General features: G+C 52.4%; 2 protein-coding genes across 9 annotated transcripts in view; one reads left to right on the top strand and one right to left on the bottom strand.

Moving 5' to 3' along the window:
- Brf1 (BRF1 general transcription factor IIIB subunit) overlaps positions 1–23,772 on the top strand; it is a 55,779-nt gene extending 32,007 nt beyond the window's left edge. For 2 of the 8 annotated variants that reach the window (XM_020159508.2, XM_074067016.1), the window contains exons 6-18: positions 6,548–6,697; positions 8,000–8,093; positions 9,616–9,742; positions 10,470–10,509; positions 10,597–10,689; positions 14,348–14,617; positions 16,487–16,548; positions 17,267–17,348; positions 17,427–17,482; positions 18,154–18,410; positions 22,581–22,632; positions 22,795–22,966; positions 23,496–23,772. In XM_020159508.2, the coding sequence (XP_020015097.1) occupies positions 6,548–6,697; positions 8,000–8,093; positions 9,616–9,742; positions 10,470–10,509; positions 10,597–10,689; positions 14,348–14,617; positions 16,487–16,548; positions 17,267–17,348; positions 17,427–17,482; positions 18,154–18,410; positions 22,581–22,632; positions 22,795–22,966; positions 23,496–23,533 (1,493 nt within the window). In that variant the 3' untranslated portion in view covers positions 23,534–23,772. Of the gene's footprint in view, positions 1–2,217; positions 2,441–2,688; positions 2,825–3,171; positions 3,703–6,547; positions 6,698–7,999; positions 8,094–9,615; positions 9,743–10,469; positions 10,510–10,596; positions 10,690–14,347; positions 14,618–16,486; positions 16,549–17,266; positions 17,349–17,426; positions 17,483–18,153; positions 18,411–22,580; positions 22,633–22,794; positions 22,967–23,495 lie in introns of those variants that run through there. The other 6 variants (XM_074067012.1, XM_074067014.1, XM_074067015.1 and 3 more) reach the window with 6 other exon arrangements.
- Positions 474–2,971, bottom strand: Btbd6 (BTB domain containing 6). The gene is made up of 4 exons (XM_020159513.2): positions 2,495–2,971; positions 2,324–2,414; positions 2,104–2,222; positions 474–1,943 (listed from the first exon to the last, which is right to left on the bottom strand). The coding sequence occupies exons 1-4, from the start codon at positions 2,872–2,874 to the stop codon at positions 911–913; spliced, it is 1,623 nt and encodes a 540-aa protein (XP_020015102.2). The 5' UTR covers positions 2,875–2,971; the 3' UTR covers positions 474–910.
- Positions 23,773–26,210: the final 2,438 nt, after the last annotated feature.

The raw sequence follows: 26,210 nt of genomic DNA on the forward strand, positions 1-26,210 counted from the left end.
GCTACACACCCTGAGCTAGTGCCCACACCCTCTCCTTAGAGACCACGCCACTGCTGGTGGGGCCGTCTCTCCCTTTGGAAGTTAGGCCGAGGCTTTTCAAGACAATGCAACTGCTGTGGAGTGTGCAGTGGAGGCCAGGCCAGGCCTCATGGAGCTGCCTCACTTACAGTGTACTCAGCAGCAGAACACAACCCACCCCAAATCTGACTCCTGCAATAGGGCTTTGATGCTCTGGAAGGTAGAAGCAGCCTGACACCTGGCTTTTCACAACATCCTAGCCACAGCCCTGGCAAGGAGGCCAGCCCAGACACTGCGCAGAAGCCCCAAGAACAGAAGGCCTTTTCCAGGATGTGATTTGTTTCTAACCATAGAACCAAAGCTTTTTTCTCCAGGATAACAAGCTCTTTTAAGTAGTATGAGAAAGAGAACACCTCAATTCACAACTCCTATAGTTACTTATCTACACATGGCTCTCATTTTGGGAAACCTTTATTATGAAAGTCTACTTAAATAGATGAACTATTTTAAGTGACTTTTCAGCAATTTGGGGTTTCAAGGGATGGTCTCAAGATAAACTTGGGAGCCACTTAGAATCCAGACAGGTGGGAGGAACATCCAATCACTCACAGCTCTTGGGTGCCACTGGGCAGGGAGCCAGGGCCTGCCTTGAACCTGTCTGCCCTCTGGCTTGGGGCATGCACCCCAGTGTACAAGGGATACCCAGAACTTGGCCACAACAGACCCTGGCTGCATGGAGATGGGGCCTGTTCCACAGATGTGCTGATACAAGTAAGCCACGCCTTTAATGGTGTCAGTAAGGTAGTTAGCGGCACATTGTACCTCCCCTGCATTTACTGTGTGCCTCCCAGGAAGGGCCAGGCTGAACGCACCTCTCCTGCCCCTCACAGCCTCAGGCGTAGAAGATAAGTTCTGGGATCTGCCCACCCTGGACCCCAGTCCCATTGGTGCTGTCCGAGGAGCACTGGAACTGGAAGGCCACCTTCCCGCACTGTACTTCGGTCATCCCCTCCTGCCCAAAGTAGCTGAGCTCGCTGCCATCCAGGACAGCACTGGCGGTGTAGAAGGTGTCCTGTTCGACTTGGACTGGGTGCTCAAACCAGACTGGGAAGGTGTTACTGGATCCATCTGACACAAACTTGGTCAGGTTCTGAGCTAAGACCTTTCCCAGCCGCTTGAGTTCTATCTTCACACTGTACTCGGCCTTCCCGGAGCTGGACCCATATAAGCCCAGCCCAGCAATAAACACCCTTCTGTCCACTGCAAACTGGATGCTATCACAGCGCCCACGGTACCGCCACTGGTTGCTGCGATAGGCGGAAGACTGGAATCGGTGGCACCTCTGTGGGGCGAGGCCCTTCCTCTTGGTCAGAGGGAAGTCGAGGAGGGGCTTGTTGGCAGCTGTGTACCACAAGAAGATGTTGTGGGTCTCCTCCAAGGTCAGGATGTCCGACTGAGCAGCACCATTGGCAAACTCCTCCAGGGTCATGGTTGGAATTCGGACCAGATAGAGAGCTTGCCCCAAAACATGCCTCTTGTTCTGTGGGGTGATTGGCAGACCCTGCCTCTTGCACTCTGCCTCAGCCCAGTTCAGGACAGCCTCAAAGACCACAGCCTCCTTGATGTTGAGGGCCTCCCGAGTCACAATTATCTCCAGCGTCTGACGGTCAATTTCACAGAAGCCTTCAGATAGCAGGGCCATCTCAGCCTGTGCATCAATGACCTCCCAGCAACGCTGGGTCAGCTCAGGCTCCTCAAACAACCGGCTCTGGGACAGTAGGACACAGGCGTTTTTGGCTTCCAGACTTGTCTCCAGAAAGTTGACGCAGGCTTTTGCCAAGGCAGGCACTATGTACTTCTTAGCAGCATACAGAGTGGCAAGCACCGTGTCTGCCTCAAGATCGATCTCATCACTGTACATGTACCTGGATAGGGTAGGGACTCTTGTGGGGGTGGGGGGCTGCAAGGACTGGCCTGGAAAGGAGCTCTCCGGCTCCTGTGCACGTGGCCTTTGAGGCTGCAAAGGCCTCCAAGGGCCGTCTGAAAGGAACCACCCATCCTTCCAGCCCAGAGCGGAGCACTTACTTTAACAAGACCAGGAAGGCAGCAGGCTCCACGTCGGGAATGTGGATTTCTGACTTGACTTCTGCAAGATCTCCGTAGAACATGGCATAGAAGACAGAGCTGCCCACGGCCAAAACGTACTGTGGGTGAGAATCACAGTAAGCCACAGCACTAGGAAGGCACCGGAAGGCTGCGTCCAGCCACTAGCCCGGCAAGGGGACAGGGATGCACCCCTACTTACCTTGTGGGCCGGCACGCGCCTGGCCGCCCCCAGTGGCCCCACGATGAAGTGGACGTCGGCCATGAGCTCGTTGTTGAACATCAGCGCGTTCCTGCAAAGGGCAGAGGCACACGGCTGGTACGGAGCGCGAGCCCGGGCCCGGGGCCGGCGGGGTGGTCGGCGGCGGCTCACCTCTCGCGCAGCGTCGGGTGGAAGGACTGCCAGTTGGGGCTCTCAGGGTTGTTGTTGTCGGGCGCGGGGGGAGCGGGCGCGGGCGGCGGCGGGGCGGGCGCCGGGCGGGGCGGGCTGCGCGGGCTGGCCTTCCTGCCCGTGCCCGCGGCGTTGCTGTTAGCGATGTCGGTGGCGGTAGCGGCGGCGGCCGCACCGGCAGGCGGGTACAGCTCCGCGGCCATCTTCACTGACAGGGCAGCGGGGGCGGCCTCGGTGCTCCTCGGTGCTGCGCCGCGCGCCCTTGCGCCGTGCCGGGGCCTGGGGAGCGGCTCTGCCAGCACCAGCAAGGAGGTGAGGCACTGCGCCACCCGCCCGTGCAGACAGGCCAGCGGCAGCAGCATGGGGCCGCGCGGAGCCTTCGCCCGCACGCACGCACGGAGCTCGCCCCGCACCCGCGGCCTGCCTCAGCCCGCACGGGGCCCACTCCGCCCGGCGCCCGCCCCGCTCCGCCCCGCCCCGCCCCGCCCCGTCCGGAGCTCGGAGCCCGGAGCCTGCGGCCCGGCCGCAGGGGGCGCCGTCCTGCACGTACCAGCTGTGGCGCCGGCGCGTCACCGTGCGTCACGGCGCGCCTCGGTGCGCGCCCAAGGCCCCTCCCCGCCGGGTGTGGGGGTGCCGAGGCCCCGCCCTACCCGGTGCCCGGGTCTAGCAGGCTGCGGCTCTGCGTGGTAGGGGCGGAGGAGGCTCCCAGCCCTCTACCTGCAGGGGCGGGCGTTCCCCGCACTCTCCATTGCTGTAGTCTTTGTAACCCTTTTAGGAGCTCGAGTTTTGGAGAGAAACCTGACGGCTAATGCCACTCGTTGGAAAAAGACTCTAAGCAGCTCGGCGACGCCCTCAGCCCCGTGCTGCCCACGCTGCGAGGCTGCCCCTCTTCTCTTCTTTTGCAGAGCAGCATGTCCTCAAGGCCCATCCATGTTGTAATGTGGCTGAATAAGATTCCCCTGTGTGTGATAACCCATTTACTCGTAGATGTACTCTGGATTGGTTGCATGCATTGACCATAGGGGCGCAAATATACCTTCTAGATCCTGAGTTCAGTTTTTTTGCGTCTTTACCTAGAAGTGGGGTTGCTGAAGTATGTGGGAGCCCTACATTTGGTGTTTTGAGGAAACTTTGCAGTGGCTTTTTCTTAGTGGCTGCACCATTTTGCATGCCACCAACTGTATGCACAGGTTGGTTTCTCCTTGCCAACACTTGTTATAGTTTTCTGGGTTTATAATGGCCATGATAATGGATGTGAGGGGGTTGTTATCTTGTGATTTGATTTGCATTTCCCTGGTGATTAATGATGTCGAGCATCTTTTCATTTGCATGTCTTTGGTGAAATGTCTGGTCAAGTCCTTTGCCCATTTTCTTCTTGTACCCTCATTTACTCTTTATTTACTGAGGTTGAACTCTGAGACTTGAGCATGCTAGACAGGCCCCGTACTACCCCAGCTCTGCCCCTTTTCTAACCAGTTTTTTTCTTTGCCATTGAGTTTTTCCAGTGTTTTGGATGTTAACCTCTAATCAGATATATGGTTTGCAGATACTCTGCCATTTTGTAGGTTACCCCTCCCTCCTTTCCTTCCTTCTCTTCCTTCCTTTCATGTTCATCTAGTTTTACTTTTGTTGAATCATTGCCAACAACAGTGTCCTAAACCTTTCCCAATTTTTTTTAGGGGATTGATAGTTTCAAGCCCTCTGCTTAATCCTTTAATCTGTTTTGAGTTAATTTTTGTGTGGTACAAGATAAGGCTCCATGTGGAAATCTAATGCTCCTCATCTGTTTGCTGAAGAGCCTATCCTTATCGTTCGCATCTTGTTGGGACCTTGTCAAGGATCATGTGACCTGCATGCAAGGGCTTTGTTCTGTCTCATTGGTCGGTGTGTCTGTCTTTATGCTAGTACCATTCTGGGTCTTTTAATTACTTATTTATTACTTATTTTTCTTTATTACCCTTTTGCCTACTTTAAATAATTCTGTTAACTTTTAATTTTCTGTTACTTAACTACTCAGTTCATTACTTTGTTTCATCCTTACTTATAAAAAGTGCTTAAGTCTATAGTGTTATCTAAATGATTGTTCTTTAATTTCCCAGTAGTGTTTGGAGTGAGGGGACTGTTTATGTTTTTTCTTTTTGACTAATTTGTACAGTTTTTTTTATTACACTTGAGTTTTTATTGCAGTTATAGGATAAAGAATATAAACTATTTACTAAAACCAAGCTTATAGTAATGTTTTCCATTCCCCCTTCAGTATTTTTTCCTAAGGTCTGTCTCAAATTTGAGAGAGCTATGTTAAAAGTGTTCATCATTGTAGTTTTGAAATGGCTATTTCTAGTGCTTTCTTTTTTTTTTTAATTTTTTTGGTAGGACTGGGGTTTGAACTCAGGGCTTTGTGCTTACAAAGCTGGCACTCTACCACTTGAGCTCCACCTCCAGTCCATTTTGTTCTAGTTATTTTTGAAGATGGCATCTCAAGAACTGTTTCTCCCAGCTGGCCTTGAACCTTGATCCACCTATTCTCAGCCTCCCAGATAACTAGGTTTACCAGTGTGAGCCACCAGCCTAGCTTTTACCAATATTTTCCAACATAATTTTCTATTTCAAGGACTAGTGTCAAAGACCTGAATGTTCAGAATGAGATCTTTTATTAGCATGCCTCTGATCCCTAGTTCTGATGGCTTGTGTTTTATTGAAAATAAGATTATATTAGTACAATTTCTTATTTTTTCCTAATGGTATCTTAAAGGGGGAAAAAGGTGGAAATGGGTTATAGCTCCAGAATCAAACCTGAGTCCACTCTGTGGTGGCCATGTGGCTTCTTCATGCCCTTTGCTCACCTGGAAAGTGGAATGGGGACCCACAGCTGCTGAATTGGAGACTTGTGTGGCTGCTATGATCCTGAGGGTGCAACACAGCTTGGAGCCACTAGTGCATAGCCAAGCAGTCAGTGTGGGGTATAGGTCAGGTCCGTGAGAGGGTTTTGTTATGTTGTTCATGATGGTCTCAAACTCCTGGACTCCTGCCTCAAGAGCCTCCTGCATCAGCCCCCAAGTGCTGAGACCACAGGTGTGAGCTGCAGGGGTGGATCCCTTACAGGATCTCATAGGGGTTCTGGGATCTGAGGTCAGACACATGGTAGAGGCCAGTTGGACATTTGGGAGGGGGCCACTAGGTGTTGGTGAGCACTCAGTGCTCCTGCTTTGCCTCTCCTGCCGTCTTTGGAAAATGAAGTGAACTGTCCTGATTGCCTCCTTCCCTGTGCCTCTAAGCTCTTTGTGACCCACTGTTGCCCTCCCTTGTCATCTACCAGTGCTTGCCTGCTTCCAGCTGTGGCTGTCTCCTGACTGCCTCCTCCTCAGGCCTGAGCCTGAGTGGCCCTTTTTAGTGAGGTTCTTTTGGATAATGCCCCTGGATCTTCTCCATCCCTGTGAATTGCTTTCTTCAGTGCACTTCAGGCATCATACTAATGAGCTGGATTCAAGTAACTTGGTTACATTTGCTGGCTCCAGTTATGTGCTCCATAAATCTGTGTCTTCTCAGCACCCAGCAGAGTGCCAGGCACCGATAAGGAGCAGTTGTGTGTATGTGTGCACATGCATGTGTGTACTGCCTATGACTCTGAAAGCACTTTGGTGCCCACCAGTGTACCTCTTACAGTGAGCATGAGCTGAAAGCCACCCAGTAAATTGAGAAGGTGGTTTGTGTGCACAGCCCACACCTGTCCAGCTCTCTAACCTGTCCTTGCGCTATGAGAATCCTGGAGAACACTGAGGAGGCTGCATTCTTAGAGGGAAGGCTGCTGGATGGAAACTCCCCTCACTTTGCTGTGCATGCCCTGAGCAGTGGCATCCTGGTTGCAGGAGGGCAGCAGCTCCCCTGGGTGCAGTGAACACGCTGCTCCAACTGAGTATCAGAGAGGCTGACCCCCAGGGGCCTGTACATGGGTGAGGGTTGCCCCAGCTGTGGGGATGGTGCCAGGCAGTTACTGAGTACATGTACATTCACACTGAGGTGGTATATCTGCTGCAGACCCGTGCCTGTACATTCCACGCTTTGCCCACCTACTGGAGTTTGGGGAGAAGAACCATGAGGTTTCCATGACAGCCTTGAGGCTCCTGCAGAGGATGAAGAGGGACTGGATGCACACTGGCCGGCGCCCCTCGGGTCTCTGTGGAGCAGGTGCAACAGGGGTCCCCGGGCCTGCCCCTGGGTGGGCAGCCTCCATTTGGCAGTCACACTGGCTGGACATGATGGATATCATCATGACATTTTGTACCCTGATACTTTTCTGTGTGTGTGTGTGTGTGGTACTGGGAATCAAATCTAAGGCCTCCTGCATGCTAGGCAAATGCTGTATAACCAGATCTCTGCCTTGATCCTTGAGCACTTAAGCCCATGGGTTGTGGATTGTGTTTTGAGAGTGGGCCTTGCAATAAGAGTTGTCTGCTGTGCTCAGTACTGATCTGGCTTGCAGGCTCCTCAACCCTTAAGGACATCTACTTGCTCCCCTATTGGCCTCTGCAGGTCCTGAGATAAGGTACAGGACCTCGGAGGCTGAGGCAACCAATCAGGAGCTCTGACCTTGACCCTGGCCTGTCCACTTATGATGAATTATCCACACTTGGTGTGGTAAGCAGTGTGGCATCATATGAGATGCTGAGTCCTGGCTGCAAAGGTGCCCCTAGGCCCAGCAGGGTGGTCATTCCTGTCATACCTGTGAGGACCTTCAGGTTGCTGCTGCCACCATGGTCCATGTGCTTTACTTTCAGTGCTTGGACATGGTCTTGTCTGTGGTGGTGTAGACACGGTCCCCTGCCCAGAAGAGGCCCCTGGCCAGCAGGGCCCTGTTCCTCCTCTGATATTCCTCTTCTCTTAGAATGCCAGGTAACAGCTTCTGCAATTAGCTAGTAGCAGGACTAATGCTGCAGTTTCCATTTTAAATGATGTCCACATTTGTGCTGCAGATTCCAAGCCCCCTCAGTCTGCTACCACTTTGTTAACATGTGTCAGCCAGCACCTGTGACCTCATACCCTTATCTTTCCCAACCTAGGCTGTGTTCTCAGAATCCTCAGCTCCTGTTGCAACCAGTGTTCCACACACAAGTTGCCTCTAAGTTAGCTTGTGTGCTTTGAGAGGTTCCATGAAGTTCTCAAATGTTCCATTTTAATTCTCCTTATACTTTTAAAGTGGAGTGTGATACAGCCACAAGCCAAAATGAGATGGGAAATATCATTGTTTAGGAGTTCGAAGTACCATGTATCTGTTTAGGGAAGATGGATACCACCTTGTCCCCCTCTGTTCACCATTAGAAGCTGTGGCACCAGGTGAGGTCACTGTTCTGGTGGCATACACGTCTTGCCCAGGGTCAGCCCTCACCCTCTGGGGTTACAACAAGGAATTCTATTTTCTTAGTTCCCATTTCTGGCTGAGTTTTCCATGGATCCCTCTTGTTCTCATGGACTCCTCTTTTTCTTTTCTAGCACTTCTAGTTGCAGCCAGAATGCATGACTTCCGGAGAACTGTCAAAGAAGTCATCAGTGTGGTCAAAGTATGTGAGTCCACACTACGGAAGAGGTAGGTGCTCTAGTTCACCATATGTTGGCCACATGGGTGACACTGCTCATTGGAGTTGCCACTGTCCCCACAGGGCCACCCTATGAAGGCACCCTATCAATCCCATTCTGTTGTAAGTCAAGGTGGAGCATGGTTTGTAGAGATGCCCTGACTCGCAGGTGCCAGGAAGCAAGCAGAAAACTGCTCTGATGCACAAGAGGCCCTTGTTCAGTGTGGCCCATTCTGGACTTTGAGAGCCTGAGGAAAGTGAGAATCAAACAAATGTCACCATATCGGTTTAGCAGTGGCATGGTTGGCCAAGCAGGGAGTCAGTTGGGTGGACAGGGCAGGGGCTTTGTATTCCTGCTTTGGCAGCTGCTGACGGGTTACTCATAGCTCAGCTAGAACATCCCTGACCAGACACTGAGCAGAATGCTTACAGACTTGTAATTGCTACTATGTGTGCATCCCAAGTCTGGACTCTTGATGGCTGTGTTTCAGCTGAGGTCATCTGTTACAGCAGCTTCCAGCAGCAGGTGGAAAATTATTTTGCTTTAGTCAACCTCTAATTCTCTTTATTTTTTTCTCTCTTTAAGTTAGTGTATATTAATTGTACAAAGGTATCTCATTGTGATATTTCCATACATGCATATAATGTACTTTGATCAAATGCACCCCTTCATTATTCTTTCTTATACCCCCACCCCTTTTAAAAATAATTTTAATCTGTTTTATTATTCTGTTTTCATGCGTGCATATGAAACGCTTCCATCACATTCACATATAGCCCTCCTTTGACTCCTCCCCCATTTAATTCTTTTTAAAAACTTATTAACCAGGTGCAGTGACTCATGCCCTATAATCCCAGCTACTTGGGAGTCATGGTTTAGGGGCAGCCCAGTCATAAAATTATTGAGACCCCATCTCAACAAAAAAGCCAGGCATGATGGTGCATACCTCTGAGGGTGGCATAGGTAAGAGGATTGTGGTCCAAGGGCAGCCTAGCCAAAAAAAAAAAAAAAAAAAAATCCTTTTTGCTTTAGTCATTTTTCAGATAAGGTCTATCTAAAAAATGACTAAAGCAAGAAGAACTGGGGGGTGTGGCTCAAGTGGTAGAGTACTTACTTGCCTAGCAAATGTAAGACTGCAGTACTACCTCCCCACAAAATAAAGTTCTCCTGTTAAGCATTTTTGTATAATATATAAAGGTATTGATAAGATTTTAAAGTGTTAGTAGTTGCAGAAATGCAGAATCCTTGTCCAGGCTGCGGGCAGAGGGAGATTCTGGCTTTGCCTCCTTTGCAGGCCTCTAAGTCTTCCCCCAGGACCCAGGGATGGACGTGTGAAAGCCGTGAGGGTGCTATAGGCTTTTCTCTCAGGGACCTGAGCTCCTGGTAGGATGGGGTGGGGAGAAGTTGTTGGAAAGGGACTTGGCCTATGGCAGTGGCTGGTGCGAATAGGTTCTTGTGGGGGAATCTGCTTGCAGACATAGTTTTAAGTGGGTTTGCAGGGCACTGGCCCCCTGCTCACTAATCTGTTTTAGGCTGACAGAATTTGAAGACACCCCCACCAGTCAGCTGACCATCGACGAGTTTATGAAGATAGACTTGGAAGAGGAATGTGACCCTCCCTCATACACAGCTGGACAGAGGAAACTGCGGATGAAGCAGGTGGCACCGATGCTCACTCCCCTGCACCCTCTCATCAGCACTTGGGTTTCTAAGAGCATTTGAGCTCCGATGTTTCATGTCTGTTGTTCCAAGCAAGTGGCTTGGCAACGTAGGTCCAATTCCATCTATGTTCTGGCAGGGCCTCAAGAGTGAGGGGTCTTGAGGACATGCTGAGTATGGAGCCTCCCAGCATTATCCTTACTGGAGCTGTTTTCCAGCCTCTCACCCTCCAGCCCACTGAGCCCATCCCTACAGCCATGCTTCGGTTCTGGTTTGCTCCACAAAGCTAGAATGTAAAGTGAGTTCCACAAGCAATGTGCGCTTTGGAACACACCAAAAGTCTGAGAAGGAATAAAGTTCCTGTTCCTGCCCCAAGGCAGCAACTGCTGCAGCTGTATCTCCTTTCAGTATGTTGTCATTGGGTTCGTAGCCTTGATCTCACTGGCCAGGACTGCCTTCAGCCAGGTGGGGCTGAGTCTGGGGGAGTGCAGTAGGCGCACTTCTAGACCTGGGCAGGGGGCTCTGCTTTCTGGGTTCTTGGGGAGGGCTGCCTCTCTCCAGGGCCAGATGTGACATTGTCTGGAAGGTAGGGGCCTGAGGGTTGGGCCAGGCCCATAGCTCACTCCAGCCTTCCTCCTGTGAGGCATGCATCCACGACATCCCATGGCCTAGTTGACGGTGAGGCCCTCAGGCATTGGACTCACCAATGTCCTCTCTTCTCTTTCAGCTTGAACAAGTCCTGTCAAAAAAACTGGAGGAAGTTGAAGGTAACTAACAACATTGCTACACAAATGCTTCAGTTTGTTAGAAAAGTTGACTTATGCTTACTTTTTGCTTTTATCTCATTACTTCAGGTGAAATATCCAGTTATCAGGATGCCATTGAGATTGAACTAGAAAACAGCCGGCCAAGGGCAAAGGGGGCCCTTGCCAGCCTGTCAAAGGATGGTAAGTCCTCCCTACCATCATGGGCTCCAGAACTCTAGGCTAGCAACCCTGAGACCTCCCAAACTTGCTGACTCTCAACCTTGCCCCTTCCCCTACCCTTTCCATGGCCACATAGTTCTGCATCTCTGGGTCCCATGTCCACCCATGGCTACTGGTCATCTTCTGGTTCTGACACACTGAACTGAGTGTTCAACTATCTCCTGGGCATCTCTTGCCTCCCCCCCCCCCCGCCCCGCCCAGCTCCAGACCATGTCTCTGTGCACTTCCTCAGCACCTGAGTCTCTCTGTCTTTGGCTTCTAGAGGTCAGTCTCTCATTTCCTAGCTTCAGCTGCACTCCAAGGCCCTGAGCAGTCTGACTGCTCAGGCTGCATGTGGGGCTGTGAACGATAGCTGTGGTGCAGCTGGTGCTCGGTGCTCATACCCTTGTGCTGCCCATGCACCTCCAGTTCTCACTGTGGGTCTCTTGGAGCTGCTGTGGGCGTTTGTGTTGCTAGACCACTCTCTTTTGGGCTGTGCAGAAGGAGAGCACAAGTGCCTGCAGCCTTCCTTGACATTCTGGGCAATGTGGGATGCACATTCTTTGTTCCCTGTGATACCTGTCTGTATCTTGGGGTTGGGGGTGGGGTGCTGTCTGCCTGTCAAGCCAGCACTGTGTGTTGCCACTGAGTGCCACCTTGCCAGGCATGGAAGTCTGGAAGGAAAGATGAGCATCTCCTCATGCCTCCAGTTTTTATAGACACTTGTTTTGTTTCACGTGAACTTTAGGACCACCTTTTTGCCCCTCCCCAGCCTGCCCTCTGCTTCATCCATCAGGTTGGAGAAAGCCACTGAGCTTGTCTTTCCCTGCTGCCCCCTTCTCGTCCTGAGAGCAGGCATCTCTGCCTGTCGACCCTCTGCTCTGCATGCTAACAATTCTTCGTCCAGGTCCTGCTGCCTTCTTTGTGGCTGTTGTAAGTGGCATTTTTCCTCTTGGTCCCACAACCGGTGACTGCTTGCTGCTTACTGACAGTAACTGTTTCTGTGTGCTGAATTTGCTTCTACGTGTGAGGAATTCTATTGTCGCTTTTAGTAGTTTTCAACTTACTGGGTTTTCTGAGTAATTAACAATGTTACTTACATACATTGGTTCTACTGCTGCTCTTTACCAGTTATTAGGTCCTGAATTTCTTTCTTGAGTCTGGTGCTCCCTGCCCTTATTACCTCACTGAATCTCAAGGCAACAGGGGGCATGTCCCCACCTAGCTCTTGCAAACCAGCTCTACACCTGGGAGACTTGCCCTTGCCTGTTACATTGAGGAAATGCCCATCCATGTGTTGTCACAGAGGGGTGTTATCTCAGCAGCGAGCATTTCAGATGTCTTTAGGGTCTGAGAAGGCCACGGAGTTTCTGCCATCTATGAATGCAGTCCATTTTCTTGACAGTCCCACTGATGGGCCTGCCCTGTTCCTAGGAGGCAGCACTTGATGGTAGTGGTCACCCTTTTCCTGCCCATCCATTGGCAAAATTGAGCACAGTTGTATTTTATGATTCTTTGACTTCTTTGTGTCCTAGTTTTCTTTTTAAATCATTTTTTCATTTGCAGTTTTGTTTTCTGGCTTTTCCTGGCTAGGTTAGTGGTTGCCCATTCAGCTGGCCTCTACATTTGTTCATCAGTTCTGCTGCCTTCCTGTTTGCTGTGTCAGCAGTTCTGCCTTACCTCACCTTCCTGCCAGCTCTAATCACTCTATCCTCCAGATCACCTCTGTCAACTGGTGTTGGTTCAGGAGCTGTCCTTAAGCACTGTTATTCTATTCACTCTTCCTCATTTGTGTTAGCTGTGAAGTTCTGGGGTGGGTGGACTCTTACGTGTCAACTTCTCCTTTTTCTCTGTTTTCCTCCTGGATGCAGTTTCTGGGCACACAGTGGCCATGGCACTTGGGAAGGAGGTCCCTGTATCCTAGGTAAAGCTGTGCCACTTTCTCCATCAGTGCTTACTGTTCAACCTACTGAGAGGATGCTTGCTGTCCTGCAGGGTGGAGGTTGGTGGGGGTGAGACCTGCTTAGGTGGCCTCTAGAGGTACCTCTTTAGGCATCAGTTCTGTTGATGCCCTCAGCCGGGTCCTGGGCCAGCTCAGCCTAGGGCAGGTGTGGCCTATGTGAAGGGTGCCGCTTTAGGTCAGGACTGAGCTGCCTACAGCAACCCTGACCCCTGTGGAGATGAGCCTCACTCCACACTATCAAGAAGGATTAGCACTCCAGGTAGTCTTCCTGCTCTTCCCTCTCAGAGGAGCACCTGTGAAGCAGGCCCTCCCCTTCCTGTATCACGCAGAGCTAACCCTGGCTCAGCTGAAATGGGGAGGTGCTTTCATATGTCTTTCAAGTTCAGCTCACCATCTGGTAATTCCTCACAGGTTTTGGGGTGTGGTGGACACACAGCAAGCAGCACGTGTTTAGGAAGCAGTTTTGGCTGTTGAGTGTTGAGTGTGGACACACCTGTGAAGCCACAGTCAGAGTGACACACAGACCTGTCGCTGCCTCTGTGTCCTCATGCCCTTTGCGATGCACCTCACCTTCCCTGCCCCTGCCACTTGGCTGCTTTCTTCCACTGAATCAGTGGTATTTTCTGGAGTTTTATACAAGTCTTTTATACACATAATATGCATTCTTCTTTTTTTTTTTTGACCTCAGAATGATTGTTTTGAGTCATCCCTCAATAATTTGGTCCTTTTTATTATGGTGTTAATTGGCCATCAATGTACTGAGGTTGTTTATCTTCATATATTGTATTTTGAACTATTAAAATTAAACTCTGCTGGACCCTTGCGTGCAGTCTGTGGACATTTATTTCTTTTGTCTTGGGCACAGAGTGGAATAGCTGGGTCTGGAAAGGCAGTATTTAAGTCTTTAAGAGACTGCAAGCGGTTTGCTCAGCAGACGAGAGCCCAGCTCCTCTGTGTCCTCTTGACCATTGATACCACCATCTGTAGTGTTGGTCCTGGTTGCTCTGTGGGCCATGAAGGGGCAGCCCCTGTACTTTGGCTCTGCTTACCTCCCTTTTCCCAACATCTGCCATCTGAGCACCTTTCCTTGCTGTTCTGTCATTCAGTGTCCTCTGTCTTGATATGTCACATTTTTTTTTTCCTGTTTTTTTAGTTGGGCTATGAATTTAGTTGGGCTCATGGAGTTTGTGAGCTCTTTACATATTATAGATAAAGTCCTCTGCCAAATGTGTGACCTGCAAAGAAGCCTGTGGTCATCTTCATCATCTTGACAGTGTCTTTCAAAGGGCAGACATTTGTGATTCTTTCAAAATCCATTTGATCAATGTTTTATGGGCTCTCCTTTTAGTGTCATGTCTAGATGTTTTTGCCTGACCTGAGGTCACAAGCATCTTCCTTTTTCCTGACACTCTTAAGTTTCTAGCTTTCACACTTAGCCCTAGCGTCCATTTCCTGTGAGCTTTTGCATAAAGCATGAGGAATGAATGGTCAAGTCATTCCTGTGCATAAATCCCCCAGCACTGTCTGCTGGCAGGACTTTCTTTGCTGCAGAAAGACCCATTTTTGGTGATGTTTGTGTTCTCAGTTACTTTGCAGTTGACAGGAGTGTTCCTGCCACAGTGGGTTCTCTGGCTTTTTGCCTGGCTGACAGGTGATCTGCGCATCGTGTGTTCCTAGGCTCTGCGGAAGACAGCACATCCAGCCCATTGGGTGAGGAGGACGCAGAGGATGAGGAGCTAGAGGCTGCCGCCAGCCACATGAACAAGGACTTTTACCGGGACCTTCTGGGTGGCGGTGGTGGCGGTAGCTCAGAAGCGGAAGAAAGCACAGAGGGGGGCAGTAGGCCCCTGGCCCTGGAGTCCCTGCTTGGCCCCCTGCCCACAGCGGCCAGCCTGGGCATCTCCGACTCCATACGCGAGTGCATCTCCTCCCCGAGCCTGGACCCCAGTGAGTGCCCTAGGGCCCACGGCTTGGTGGTCCAGTACACATGGTCCTTCTTGTGGAGTGGGTGGAGCCCTGCGTTTCATCTGAGAGGAGTGGTGTTCTGGAAGGGCTGGCGTAGGTAGGCTATGTGGCAGATCAATGGTCTCCAGTAAGGAGCTGAATGTGTGATGACACCCCAGAATACCAGCAGGTCCTGTCACCATCACTGGGGCCCTCCACTGGCTGAAGGCTCCCTCCTGCCCTGGAGGCCCTAGCTGACTTGTGGCCTGTATACCTGGGTTTGAGTAGCTGCCATGCAACTGGAAGCACTGATGGAGCCTAGAGTCCTGCAGGTGGTAGAAGCATCATTACTAGGCTCCTTCCCTGATGCTGTAGCAGGAAAGTCTGGCCTGGGCATCTCCGGTCAGGGCGTCACCAGCTCAGCTTCAGCACCATGGGAATGAGGGATCCTGAGAGGAAACCTACTGCTATTCACCTCCCCCTCTGCCATTTTTTTTTTTTTTTTTTTTTTTTTTTTGGTGGTACTGGGGTTCAAACTTAAAGTCTTATGCTTGCTAGGCAGGTGCTCTACCATTTAAGCCATGCCCCAGCCCTTGTTTTGCTTTAATTATTTTTAGGATAGGGTCTCCAGTTTATGGTCAGGCTGGCCTGGAGTGCAGTCCTTCTATTTATGCTTCCCACATAGCTGAAATGACAGGCATGTGCTGCCTCATCCAGCTTTTATTGGTTGAGATGAGGTCTTAGGAACTTTTTACTTAGGCTGGCCTCTAACTGTGATCCCCCTAATCTGTACTTCCCAAGGAACTAGGATTACATGCTTGAACCATCTCACCCAGCCCCTTCTCCTTCCTTAAAACATCACCAAAGTGGGCTGTAGGGAACAGCAGGGATGCGGTGGCTCTGAAAGGTGGTCTGGCCCTGTCCCTGTTCTCAAGCCCTCCTGGCCAGGTGCTGGAGTGCATCTTCTGTACATGGGTTCTCTGTATGGTTGCCACTCAGTCACTACAGAGACATTTCCCATGCACACCCAGGCCAGGTATACCCAGGACACCATATGCCTGCTTGTGAAGGAGCCTAGGCAGTTTACACAGAGCTCTGTGTAAAGCATATGTGCAAAGGCTTTTGGCAGCCTAGCACAGTGGCCCTGGAGCAGAGCCAAGGGAGCTGGGACAGTGGGACAGACCTCAGAGTGTCTTCATGGGTGGTTCTGATACTGAGGAGCCACCCCAGATTCTTATCCATGAAAGATGAAGTAGAAGAGCAACCCAGATGGCCTGAGAGTGTGGGCTGGAGTTAGCTGATCTGGCTAGGGGCATTGGGCAAGGGGTTGGGAGAACTGGGACTGTCTGACCCCAGGTTGTGCAGACTGTTCATGACCATACTGGGGCAGGAAGGGGGCAGAAGGTTCCAGAAGCCTAGACTCCTGGACTCTCCCTTATGTCCACCCCAGGTCTTCTGGCCTGGCAATGAGGCAGCAGCATGCCCAGACCAGGCCTCCCGGCCATACCCTGGCAGTCTTTCCTTCCAGGAGCACCTTGCCTGGCCCTTGCTTTGGGTCGGTCATATGCTCCCCGTCAGGGCCAGAGAGCCTGTGTCTTGTCTGCAGAAGTTCATTTCTTATTCCACAGCATGGGCGTATTGGGACTTCCTTTGTAGCCTCAGTCTAGCATACTGTTTTCTCACGTAGTACTCTGATGTCAGTGCTGTCCCCTGTGGATTCAGAGTGGACATGTGACTGGAGCCATGACTTGCTGGTCAGAGGAAGAGGCTCCTGTAACCCCTCAGACCCAGCCCTGAGTTCCCATTGCCAGGTGTCTGTGCTTGTCTGATGAGACTGCCCCTAAGTGACACTGACATGGTACTTCTCTCTAGAAGATGCCTCAGGGGATGGTGAGCTGGACCTCAGTGGCATCGACGACCTTGAGATCGACAGAGTAAGTGATTGCTTCCAGTGCCTTTCCAGGAGGTGGTTGGCTTCTGTGGAGGTCAGGGTGGGGTTGGCCTCCCAAACCTGGGGCCTGTCACTCGTTTTTGGCCTCTCTGGGCTTTGTGGCCTTCCGTGGGCATCCCCAGATGCTCCCTGAGAGAGAGTGGTCTTAGGGCAGCACCCATGCATATCCAGACCCTGCCTCCTCTACTCCCAGCTCTGCCAGGGTGGCCTCAGCCACCGCATACCCTTCCTGCTGGAAGCCTGGGCCAGTCTCTGGGGCAGGCTCCTATTTGGAGGATTCTGAGCTCTTTACCTGACCTTTGTTGCCATTGGGTCATCTCATGGGACCCGGAGTACACACTAGCTCCCTCAGTTTATCTCAGTGGCACCCGTCCTATAGGTCTTCTCCTCCTGATCTTGTGCCTGAGACTGCCGTTAGCTCCTAAGTTGGCAACATACCCCAGCTTGGTTCCTTTGTGGAACCTATGCCCCCTGTACTCTGGGTCCTGTGAGCCAGGATTCTGGTTCCTGGCTATGGTACAAGTTTGGCTGGAAAGGTCAAAGGAGTGACAGGTTACTACTGGAATAGAGGCTCATCCACATTTCCCCTTCCTGTAGTGATTAATGCATGTAAATGGGCAATGTACTTGGTGGTGAGAGCTCTTACTGTGCCCTGAGTACAAAAGCTCAAAGCTGAAGCCACCTCACCATGCTTTGTGCAGTACATCCTGAATGAGTCGGAAGCCCGGGTGAAGGCTGAGCTGTGGATGCGGGAGAATGCAGAGTACCTGCGGGAGCAGAGGGGTAAGCACCCATTTGCCATCCACCCGGGCCCCAGGGCATGGGCCCTCATTGACACTAACCACGTTACTTGACTTCTAGAGAAAGAAGCGAGAATAGCGAAAGAGAAGGAGCTTGGCATCTACAAGGAGCACAAGGTAGGAGCCTCTGATGGCCCAGGACCCCACACTGCCATCAAGTGTCTGGGCTGATAGGAGGAAAGTGTCTCTGGAATGTCCCCTTCCCTGTGACCACAGGGCCCTGGGGCCCAGGACAGGCAGCAGGAGCCGTATGCTTTGGACCCCAGACCCATATCCCTGGCTGCCAGATTTCCCTGTGTTGGCAACCTGCACTGGAGGTCTGTAGTTTGGCTCCTTCTCAGATGTCCCCATTTTTGGGGTCAGGTTCCCAGCTCAGGTACAAGGGCAGACTGAGTTGAGACTCATGGATGATACAGAGGTCCCTGGACTTGAGTTCTTTGTTGAGGACATAAGAGACTGTTTGTCTTTCTTGATGACCTAGGCAAGTCTGACAGTGATGCCCTCCCTGCCCTGCCCTGCTGGCCATCTTTATAACTTGGTTTAGCAGCATACTCTGTTGCCTGAACAGTGACTCCAGCCTCCAAATGGTGCCTTTGGGAGGGGTTGAGCCTCAGACTGAAGCCGCAAAGAGAACCTCAATATACCCATGATGTGGCATAAGTCTCTAGCCAGGGCTTCTCAGCAGGTGAAGCCTTCTGTGCAGGTGGGCCACAGCTGCAGCTCCAGAGGAGAAGGCAGGTTGCAGGTCAGTGACTCACAGAGAGCATTACTTTTATGTTTCAATCAAGCCTAAGAAATCCTGCAAACGTCGGGAGCCCATCCTGGCCAGCACAGCTGGGGAGGCCATTGAAAAGATGCTGGAGCAAAAAAAAATCTCCAGCAAAATCAACTACAGTGTACTCCGGGACCTCGACAGCAAGGGTGGGAGCAGCCCACAGAGGGAAGACACGCGGCCTGTGGAGAGGGCCAGTGCCAAGAAGCTGTCACGGAGGAAAATGGCAGCCAGCAGGAACGGGACTGACCCTGGGACTACAATGGGGAAGAGGTATTATCCCATCCCCTCCAGGCGGGTTGAGGGCAGGAGGTAGAGGATCGCAGAGGACCAAGGCCTTGGACCTCTTCCGTTAAGGGCCAGCTGGTACCTCAGGAGCACCTAAGAGCCACACTTGTTCCACTGCATGCTGGGAATTGATAGGCCATCTCCAGGTGTGGGTATGGAGGTGTCCTGACTCACTTTGCCTGTGGAGCCCTGAGCTAAGGGGGCCTTTGGCAGTATCAGGGTCTGTTCTGTCCTCAGAAGGTGATGGGACGCTTAGTGAGGACAGGCCAGTTCTCTAGCCCTGCCCTCTGCCACTCCCCTGTTATGCACCAAGGCTGTGTTGCTGGCTCTGCCAAGAGGGAGGGAGGGAGTAGGGAAAGGAGGGAGAGCCAACCACTCCTGGACAAATAGGGTATGGATAGAGGAGGTATGCCAGCAACCACAATGACACTTCCTGATGGGGAACAGGAGCCAGTCAAGGGCCAGTATGCTCTATACCCAGCATCGCTCTGCAGCTCAGCAAGGTGGATAAGCTGCGTTCAGTCCCTTTGTACATGGCCTGCTATTGGGTGGTGGCCATAAGCATTCCTGATGAGGTCACAGAATGCTGGTGAGGTGTACCCCTGACCATGGAAACAGTCAAAGTGCCCAGTGAACTTAGCATCCACTTTCCTGGAGCCTCCCTGTGGAGTGCTGCTTCATTGGTGTCTGTGCTCAGAAAGGGAGAGAGGTTGGAAAGGCTTTTATTTCAAGTGGAAGCAAACATCTTTTCATGTGCCCTCGTTTTGTTGCTTCCATTTTGCGGGGGGTGGGGAGGGGTTTGTTTGTTTTTCTTTTTAAAAATATGAAACCAGCCAGGTGTGATGGTACATGCCTATAATCCCAGCACTCAGGAGGTAGATGCAGGAGGATGGCAAGTTTGAGGCCAGCCTAGGCTGCACAGTGAGACCTTGTCTCAAAACCAAAAACAAAAGATAAACAAAACAAAAAAATCCAGTCCAATATAAAACTAGTGTTCTGTGAGAGGTCCACTTACCAGCGTGGCCTCTAGCTTCTAGGGTCGGTGTTATGCCCGTGAAGGCCTCTTCTGTGTCTAGAGTGTGAGGAAATCTGTCATGTTTCCTCCTAATGTTTTTATGATTTCATTTTTTTAATATCATTTCATTTAAAAAAAATTTTAATAATACCTAGAACTTATTTTGGCAAAGGAGTGAGATGAGGTCCACAAGAGTATTTCCAGGTGGATGGCTGTGGATGGGGAGCTTCTCTCTAAGAAGCCCCACCCGTGATGCTGGCTCAGCTTTTTTTGGGTCCTGTTTGGTCTCAGCTGTCTCCTGTCAACACATACACCATCACTGCACTGTTGGTTGCTCTACTTGGCAAAGCATGGTAGTGTGTGTTGGCCCAGTCTCTCAGGAGAGCATTGTCTGTGGCCTGTTGTTTTTCCTTGAGCTGAGAGTCATGTCTGGGCCAAGTCTTTCCCCTGCGCTTTGACTCCCTTGTGCAGTGGGGAAATTCTTGCAAGGTTCCCCTCACCCACTTGGGGGCACAGTCATCCCTGAGTCTCCTGGAGTCCCAGGCCCACAGGCATTTGTGTCTCCCGAAGGGTCTTTCCACGATGTCTTCCTTCTGCTTCTGTGCCTGAGTCCCTACATCCGTCTTGTTCCTGGAACCTTATGGACCTCCTGCTGTTCATGAGGACTTCCTTTGCCCTTTGCTGTGCACCATCAGCAATGGTGGGAGGAGTGTCTGTGGCTGCTTTAGGGTTCCTCTGAGGGGGTGTTGGGTTTCTTGGCTGACCTCAGCCTCTCCGTATGGTTGCATGGCTTCTCTCCTTCAGATTACTGTGGTGAGTCCTGGGCATGATTGTGTTAGACTGTGAGGAAATCTGTCATGTTTTATATCCCCTTCTTGTGCATGTAGTAAGTGAGGTGGGGCAGGTCCAGGGGCTCCTAACCCCTGACCTGGCCATCCTGAAGGCACCACTGTTACTCACTGCAGCCACAGCACGGTCATCACCTATCTGCTTGCAGCTGGACAGGGGGTGTAGAAAGGCTGTGGTCCACACCTGAGCACTCACAGGTCCAATCTGAAGTGGGGTTTGGGCCCTGGCTTATCCTCCCCTTCCAGCCCAGCCTCTGTCAGCACCGGGAGAGTCCTGTCCCAGTGCAGCGCTTCTGAATGGCCTTTGTGGCTATTCAACCCACTGGCTAGCAGGCCCTGGATGTGTGTGCATGCTGCTTCCTAGATGGGAAGTCTGTTGACCTTCCTGAGTGGCCAGGATCAGAGTTTGAATATCTCTTATCCTAAACTAAAGGGGAATATGATGGCCTCAGGGCTGGGTGTGCCCCCCACCCCGCATCTGTGGGCACCTGTACATTGTGTGGGTAGCTTGGGTGACTCCAGTAGGGCAGGAAGAGAGGCCACAAGACTCCAGGTCCTGTTTGTCCTCACAGCTACAAAGCCCCTGTCTGAGGTGTCCCCCTCTTGGGCAGGAAGAGGGCCAGGCTTGAGCCGTGGGGCTCAGCATATACTTCTGGAAAGTGGGACTCTGGTAGGCCCAGCAACTGCCTCCCCCCGCCCTCATCACAGGCTCCTGAGTCCCCCCAGACTAGGTTTGTACCAGGCTTCAGGGTGATACCAGCCCCCATGTGCCCTGCACTGTCCAGTGAGGAGTGTCTGGTTTGGGAGTTGGCTGTCATCCTCAGTTATGGTGTATTCACGGGAATCTACTGTGTTATTTGCCTTCAAAAGTGAGCGGTTGTCAGCTGGAGCCAGCAATAGATCTTGGGAACAGTGGGGGTACCTGCACTACTGGTGGCCCCGGGTCCTCTGGGCCTGTGACTGGCTGGGGACTGAGGCTATGGGCAAAAGTAATTTTGGGCAGGACCCTGTTCTCTAGGTGTTTGCAGACCCTACCATGAGGCCAGCCAACCTTGGTTCCTGTGGATCACAGAGATGGATCCTGGGTCACACCAGCAGCTGCCTGGAACAGGCCTGGCTTCCTGAACTTCGTGTTCTGTGACCATCCAGTGGTTATAGGATTTCCTCCCAGTGTCCCCAGGGTTCATCTGGCTTGTCATAGTTGGGAATTTTGGACCTGAAGGTCCAGCAGCAGAGTGTGCAGCTTGAGTCCTCCATCTCCCCACACAGCAGTACCCTAGAAGGAAGAGGCCCTGCCATCCCCCCATGTGCCCAGAGTCCACTCTTGCTGCCCTGGCTGGCACTGTGTAGCCAGGGCACAGGAACAAAGCTCACTTCCTCATGTGTGGGTAACTTCATCTCCCATTTGAGGTGACTTGGCTTGCTTCTGTCCCTGTGAGGATTGGCATCAAAGGTTTGGGGAACCTGGGACCCAGTGCATGGGTGCTGCTAGCAGAAGGCATGGGCGGTGCTGTGGGCCAGGTGGGGGGCAGCAGACCAGAAGAGGCAGATGTGGGTGTTGAAGCACCCTGCCCACCCCTTTTACCTCCTCATCTTCCCCTTCCTCTTCTTCCCCCTCGTCCTCACCCACCTCCAGGGGCTGCAGGTTGACCAGCGAGAGTTGTTATGGGGAGCACTGAGCAGGAATCTCCCATGTGGCCATGGCTCTCACATATTTGTCCGAAGGTGAGGGGCCAGAGCCTTGGCCACGTGGTGCCCACCACATGGTCAGGAAGGGCAGCACCTGTTGTGGCTTTTGAGCTTTGTATCGTGAGCACATACTGTCATTCAGCATGGGAACAATGGCAGACACACAACAGCAGACTCAGGATGGACACAGCTGGGCTTCAAAGAGGCCAACAGCAAGGGGATGTACACAAGGAAGATGAAGAGCAAGTAATGCCCAGGCTGGTAGGAAGGGGGAGATATGGGGAGCGGGCCATGATAGATGCACTGGGATGGATGGGGACCCATCAGGTGGATAAGCCACTTGAGGCTGGCTGTACAGACAGCAACACCTGCAGCCCCTCAATGAACAGGACCCTCAGGTTGGATCCTTCTAGTATGTTCAAGTAAGTGCCAAGCGTACCTTCTCTGCTTATCACGGTATGTGGCAGAGGCAATGAGAACTGTGTGTCCCTGGGAGTGTCTGCCCATGGAGTGGCAGAGTTGGTTCCTGATTTGCAGCCTTGACCCTCACCCAGGCAGGGCCTTTGGTCCCCTGCTGAGGCTTTACACTGTGCTTTCTCTCAGGTTGAGGCCTCTGGTATCTGCGCAACCAGCTAAGAAAGCAGCTGTGGGAGAGGTGAGTTGTCCTGCCTAGCTGGGTCAAGGGCCTTAGGAACACAACAAGCTATGGGCAGGATTGGCAGGCAGGGGCCCAGCAATTATCACTTCTGTGCTGGTGGTGGTAAAGAGGGCAGCTTGGGCTCTGCTCACATCCCAGAGCCTTGTCCTTTCCTTCCAGGCCTTGCTGTCCAGCTCCCCTGCCTTGGGAGCTGAGCTTATCAGGCCATCGGCAGTCCTAGTAGAAAGTGGCCCTGTGTCCTACCACCCTGATGAGGATGCAGACGAGGAGGACGCAGACGAGGAGGAGGGGGAGCCCTGCGTCAGTGCCCTGCAGATGATGGGCAGCAATGGTGGGTGTGACTTCACATAATTGGTGGGCCTGACACAGGAATTCAGCATAGGGGGGCCTTTCAGAGAAGTAAAGGCACAAACCATCTGCCTCTGATAATCCCTGGACTTAAGCCTGTCTAGAAGGAAGGGAATTGAACTAAAACACTGTGAATTGGCCATGTTGATTCTGAGGCCCTTGAATGTGCCAGAAGGAACTGGCCAGGGTCCAGGAGGCCAACTCCATGGGAAGAGCAAGGCACCCTCTGAAGACTGTGGGTTCTGAGCTTTCCAGGACAGCTGCTTGGCCAGCAGGTGGGGATCTCAGATTTACACCCATAGACACAGACCTGTGCACTTGAGTGGGGCAAGGTTGGCCATAGTTCTCATGTGTACCCTCAAGACCCCCACACCAGGTCCACCAAAATGGTGGTCTCCGTCAGTGGTGGGCCCGTGAGACTGGGTAGCAGGGTTGGTGCTACCAAGGCACCAACCAAGGAGGGAGCAGAAGAGGGTGTCTGGACTTCCACAATTGCCCTCTGTGCTTTGCAGATTATGGCTGTGACGGTGACGACGATGATGGCTACTGAACAACCTAAAGGCCAGGCAGCATCCTGGCCACTGGACCTTGAGCATGTCTTGCGGGGGTCAGATGGGCCCTGGGCCATGGCTCATAGGCATGAATGCCAAGACTTGGGACCAGCCAAGCACTGCCCCACTTGCTTTGAAACTCTCATCCCAAAGTCACATGTGGCTTCCGTGGTACTTACTATTGGGATCATGTTTTGAGCAATGTAAGGAATATTTTTACCCAGCAAGGGAAACTGATGATCTGTGTGTGTCTAATCAGATGTGGCCATAAGTGCCCAGGCCTGGGTCTCACAGCAAGACAGCCTGTGTCATTGATCCACCTAAGAATACTCAAAGGCAGGCACTGTTGTGTCCCTGTTGTGAGGAAACAGGTCAGGTCCTGTGCACCAGAACCCCGCTCTACCTGTAGCCCAAGTGCTGTGTCCCCATTATCTTTCTGAGAAACACTACCCAGCCCACTGCTGGGACTTAGAATCAGGAAAATACTGGGGAGGGAGGGAGCCAAAGTTGTGGGCAGTAGGCACGTGGCATGGCCAGCTGTTCCCACACTGAGTGGCTAGGTTAGTCTGGAGCTTGCCCTCTGCATTGAGCTGCAGTCCCAGCTTCCCTCTGAAGTGGGCACAAGTTCCCCATTACCTCCTACCTCCAAGGCCCACTCATTGCTGTGACCCTCTGAAGCAGCACAGACCTCAGCTTCTTGCTCTTGGACCCCAGGGTCTTGTGAAGTCTGCACCCAGGAATCCATGAGGCTGCCACATGGTGGATCAGTAAAGTTCATCTGACAGCATTGCTAGGTAGAGATGGCAGACCCCCTGCCCCAGCACAGTCACTGCTGTGCTGGGCATAGCCTTCATGGAGTCCTGGGCCCTAGCCAGCTCCGTTGCATAGAGTGAGGCTTAAGAATCTTTATGTCTCCTGACTGAGCTGGGAATGGGCTCAATGCCTGGGGACAGAGGTTCCCTGAGCCTCTCATGGGAAGGCCCAGGACTCCTCATGGGATGCCTACCAGCAGGGCTCTTACCTCAGGCCTCTCTTCCTTGATGCAGCCCTGGGAAGGAAGGCTTCCGCCCTGGCTATGGTCTCAAGGCACACGACCAATTCCACCAGCCCCTCAGGAGTGGGTGGCTGCAGTGGTAGAGCTAAGCCACACCACCCTCCCCAGGCCCAACCTCTGCCTCAGGTGAGAGGGGCTGGGTGACCTGTACCACTTGGCTCCCAGGGGCCAGACCCCAGCCCAGCGCAGAAACTGGTTCCAGGCCTTTGAGTCCTGTGGCCACCATCTACTTCCTGCATGTTCTTAGCTGCCAACCTGGTCCCAGATTACTAGGAGGCTGGGGGGCTATGATTTGGAATGACAGGAAAACCTGCTACCCAAGCAGAAATTGGCTGAGGCTGCTGTGTGGTCCCCTGCTGGGCTCACGGTGCCCTGCTCTGGCAGGCTGAACCTCGGGCACCCTACTGAGGCATGCCTACGACCCCATTGTGCTTGCTTTGTAGTCACCCCTCCTGCAGGAATTCTCTGGGCCTGTCAGGCCTAGCACTCCCTGGGCTGAGGCAGGGGACCTGGCTTCATGTCTCAGGGGCCAGCTCCAAGGGAGCATGGTGGGAATGTCCTGCCTTCATTTGCTGCTGAACTTCCTTGGTGATTTCCCACTCTATCACTCACCTTTGCCAACATGTCCTATGTGGAGGGCCTGAAACAAAGGGGAGGGGAGTGCTTGAGAGGTAGGGGGCTGCTGGCCTGGAGTCAGGCAGCCAGAGGACAGTGCCCATAGCTTCAAAGGGGCATGTTTGCAGACACATACCATTCAGAGTGCTCATATGTGTACACATGCACCACACACTACATGTGTGCCTACATGTACATCTGCTTAAATGTATGTCCTCCTGCACCTTTGTCTATTCATAACCACTTCCATGTGAGTGCATGCCTGTCACTTCCCCATTCCCAGGTACACAGATTTGTCCAGACCTTTTTGCTGCTCCCTGTTGAGGAGAGGCAGAGAGGGTGGTCTTCATTCACTGTCAGAGTCAGGGCCGTCTTGAGCCTGCCATCTCCTTCCTTCCCAACCTTCATGGCTGGCAGAGGTTGCTGAGAGAAGCCCCATGATGGGCTACTGACCTCTGCTGGGTAATCGGGGATACATACAGGTTTCCACAGCAGGATAGCTGGAAGCAGAACTCTGGTGTGGAAGCTGGTTGACAGCCCTTCAACGGCTTGTACCACGAGACACGCGTGGGCTGCTCTCTGGCTAGGTTGGGGGGACCAGCCAGGTGGTGTGCCCTCTGGTGGTTACACATGGCATGACCTTGGGACCGATCGAGGCAGGGTAGCAACCAAGGTAACAGTCAAGATGGGACCACAAGCACCTTTGCTGCCTCGCAGTGCCCTTGCTGGGCTGTCTAGATGCCTCTGCATTCCTTCCCTTCTGGGATCTAAGGAGTTTCTCATAGGCCTGGTCTCCGCAGAAGCCAACCCTTGTGGTCCCTTCCCCTCCTTTGTGGGGACAGCTGATGCTCAGGACCCTGGAGCCCCCCAGTCCTGACCCCATTGCAGAACTGTCTCACCACTGGCCACCCTCAACACACACACACACACACACACACTCTTTTCAGCCCAACTCGGGATGCCCCAGCCTGCAGGGGATGCCCCAGGACCAGCGGACTGGTACTCTG

This window comes from Castor canadensis, chromosome 3 (assembly GCF_047511655.1).
Source record: "Castor canadensis chromosome 3, mCasCan1.hap1v2, whole genome shotgun sequence".
NCBI classification, from domain to species: domain Eukaryota; kingdom Metazoa; phylum Chordata; class Mammalia; order Rodentia; family Castoridae; genus Castor; species Castor canadensis.

Excerpts from the sequence above, each read along its gene's own strand:
- Btbd6 (XM_020159513.2), bottom strand. The coding sequence starts at position 2,874 with ATGCTGCTGCCGCTGGCCTGTCTGCACGGGCGGGTGGCGCAGTGCCTC. Across the intron at positions 2,415-2,494 it reads CACCCGACGCTGCGCGAGAG|GAACGCGCTGATGTTCAACA; the intron begins GTGAGCCGCCGC and ends TGCCCTTTGCAG. Across the intron at positions 2,223-2,323 it reads GGCGCGTGCCGGCCCACAAG|TACGTTTTGGCCGTGGGCAG; the intron begins GTAAGTAGGGGT and ends TCTCACCCACAG.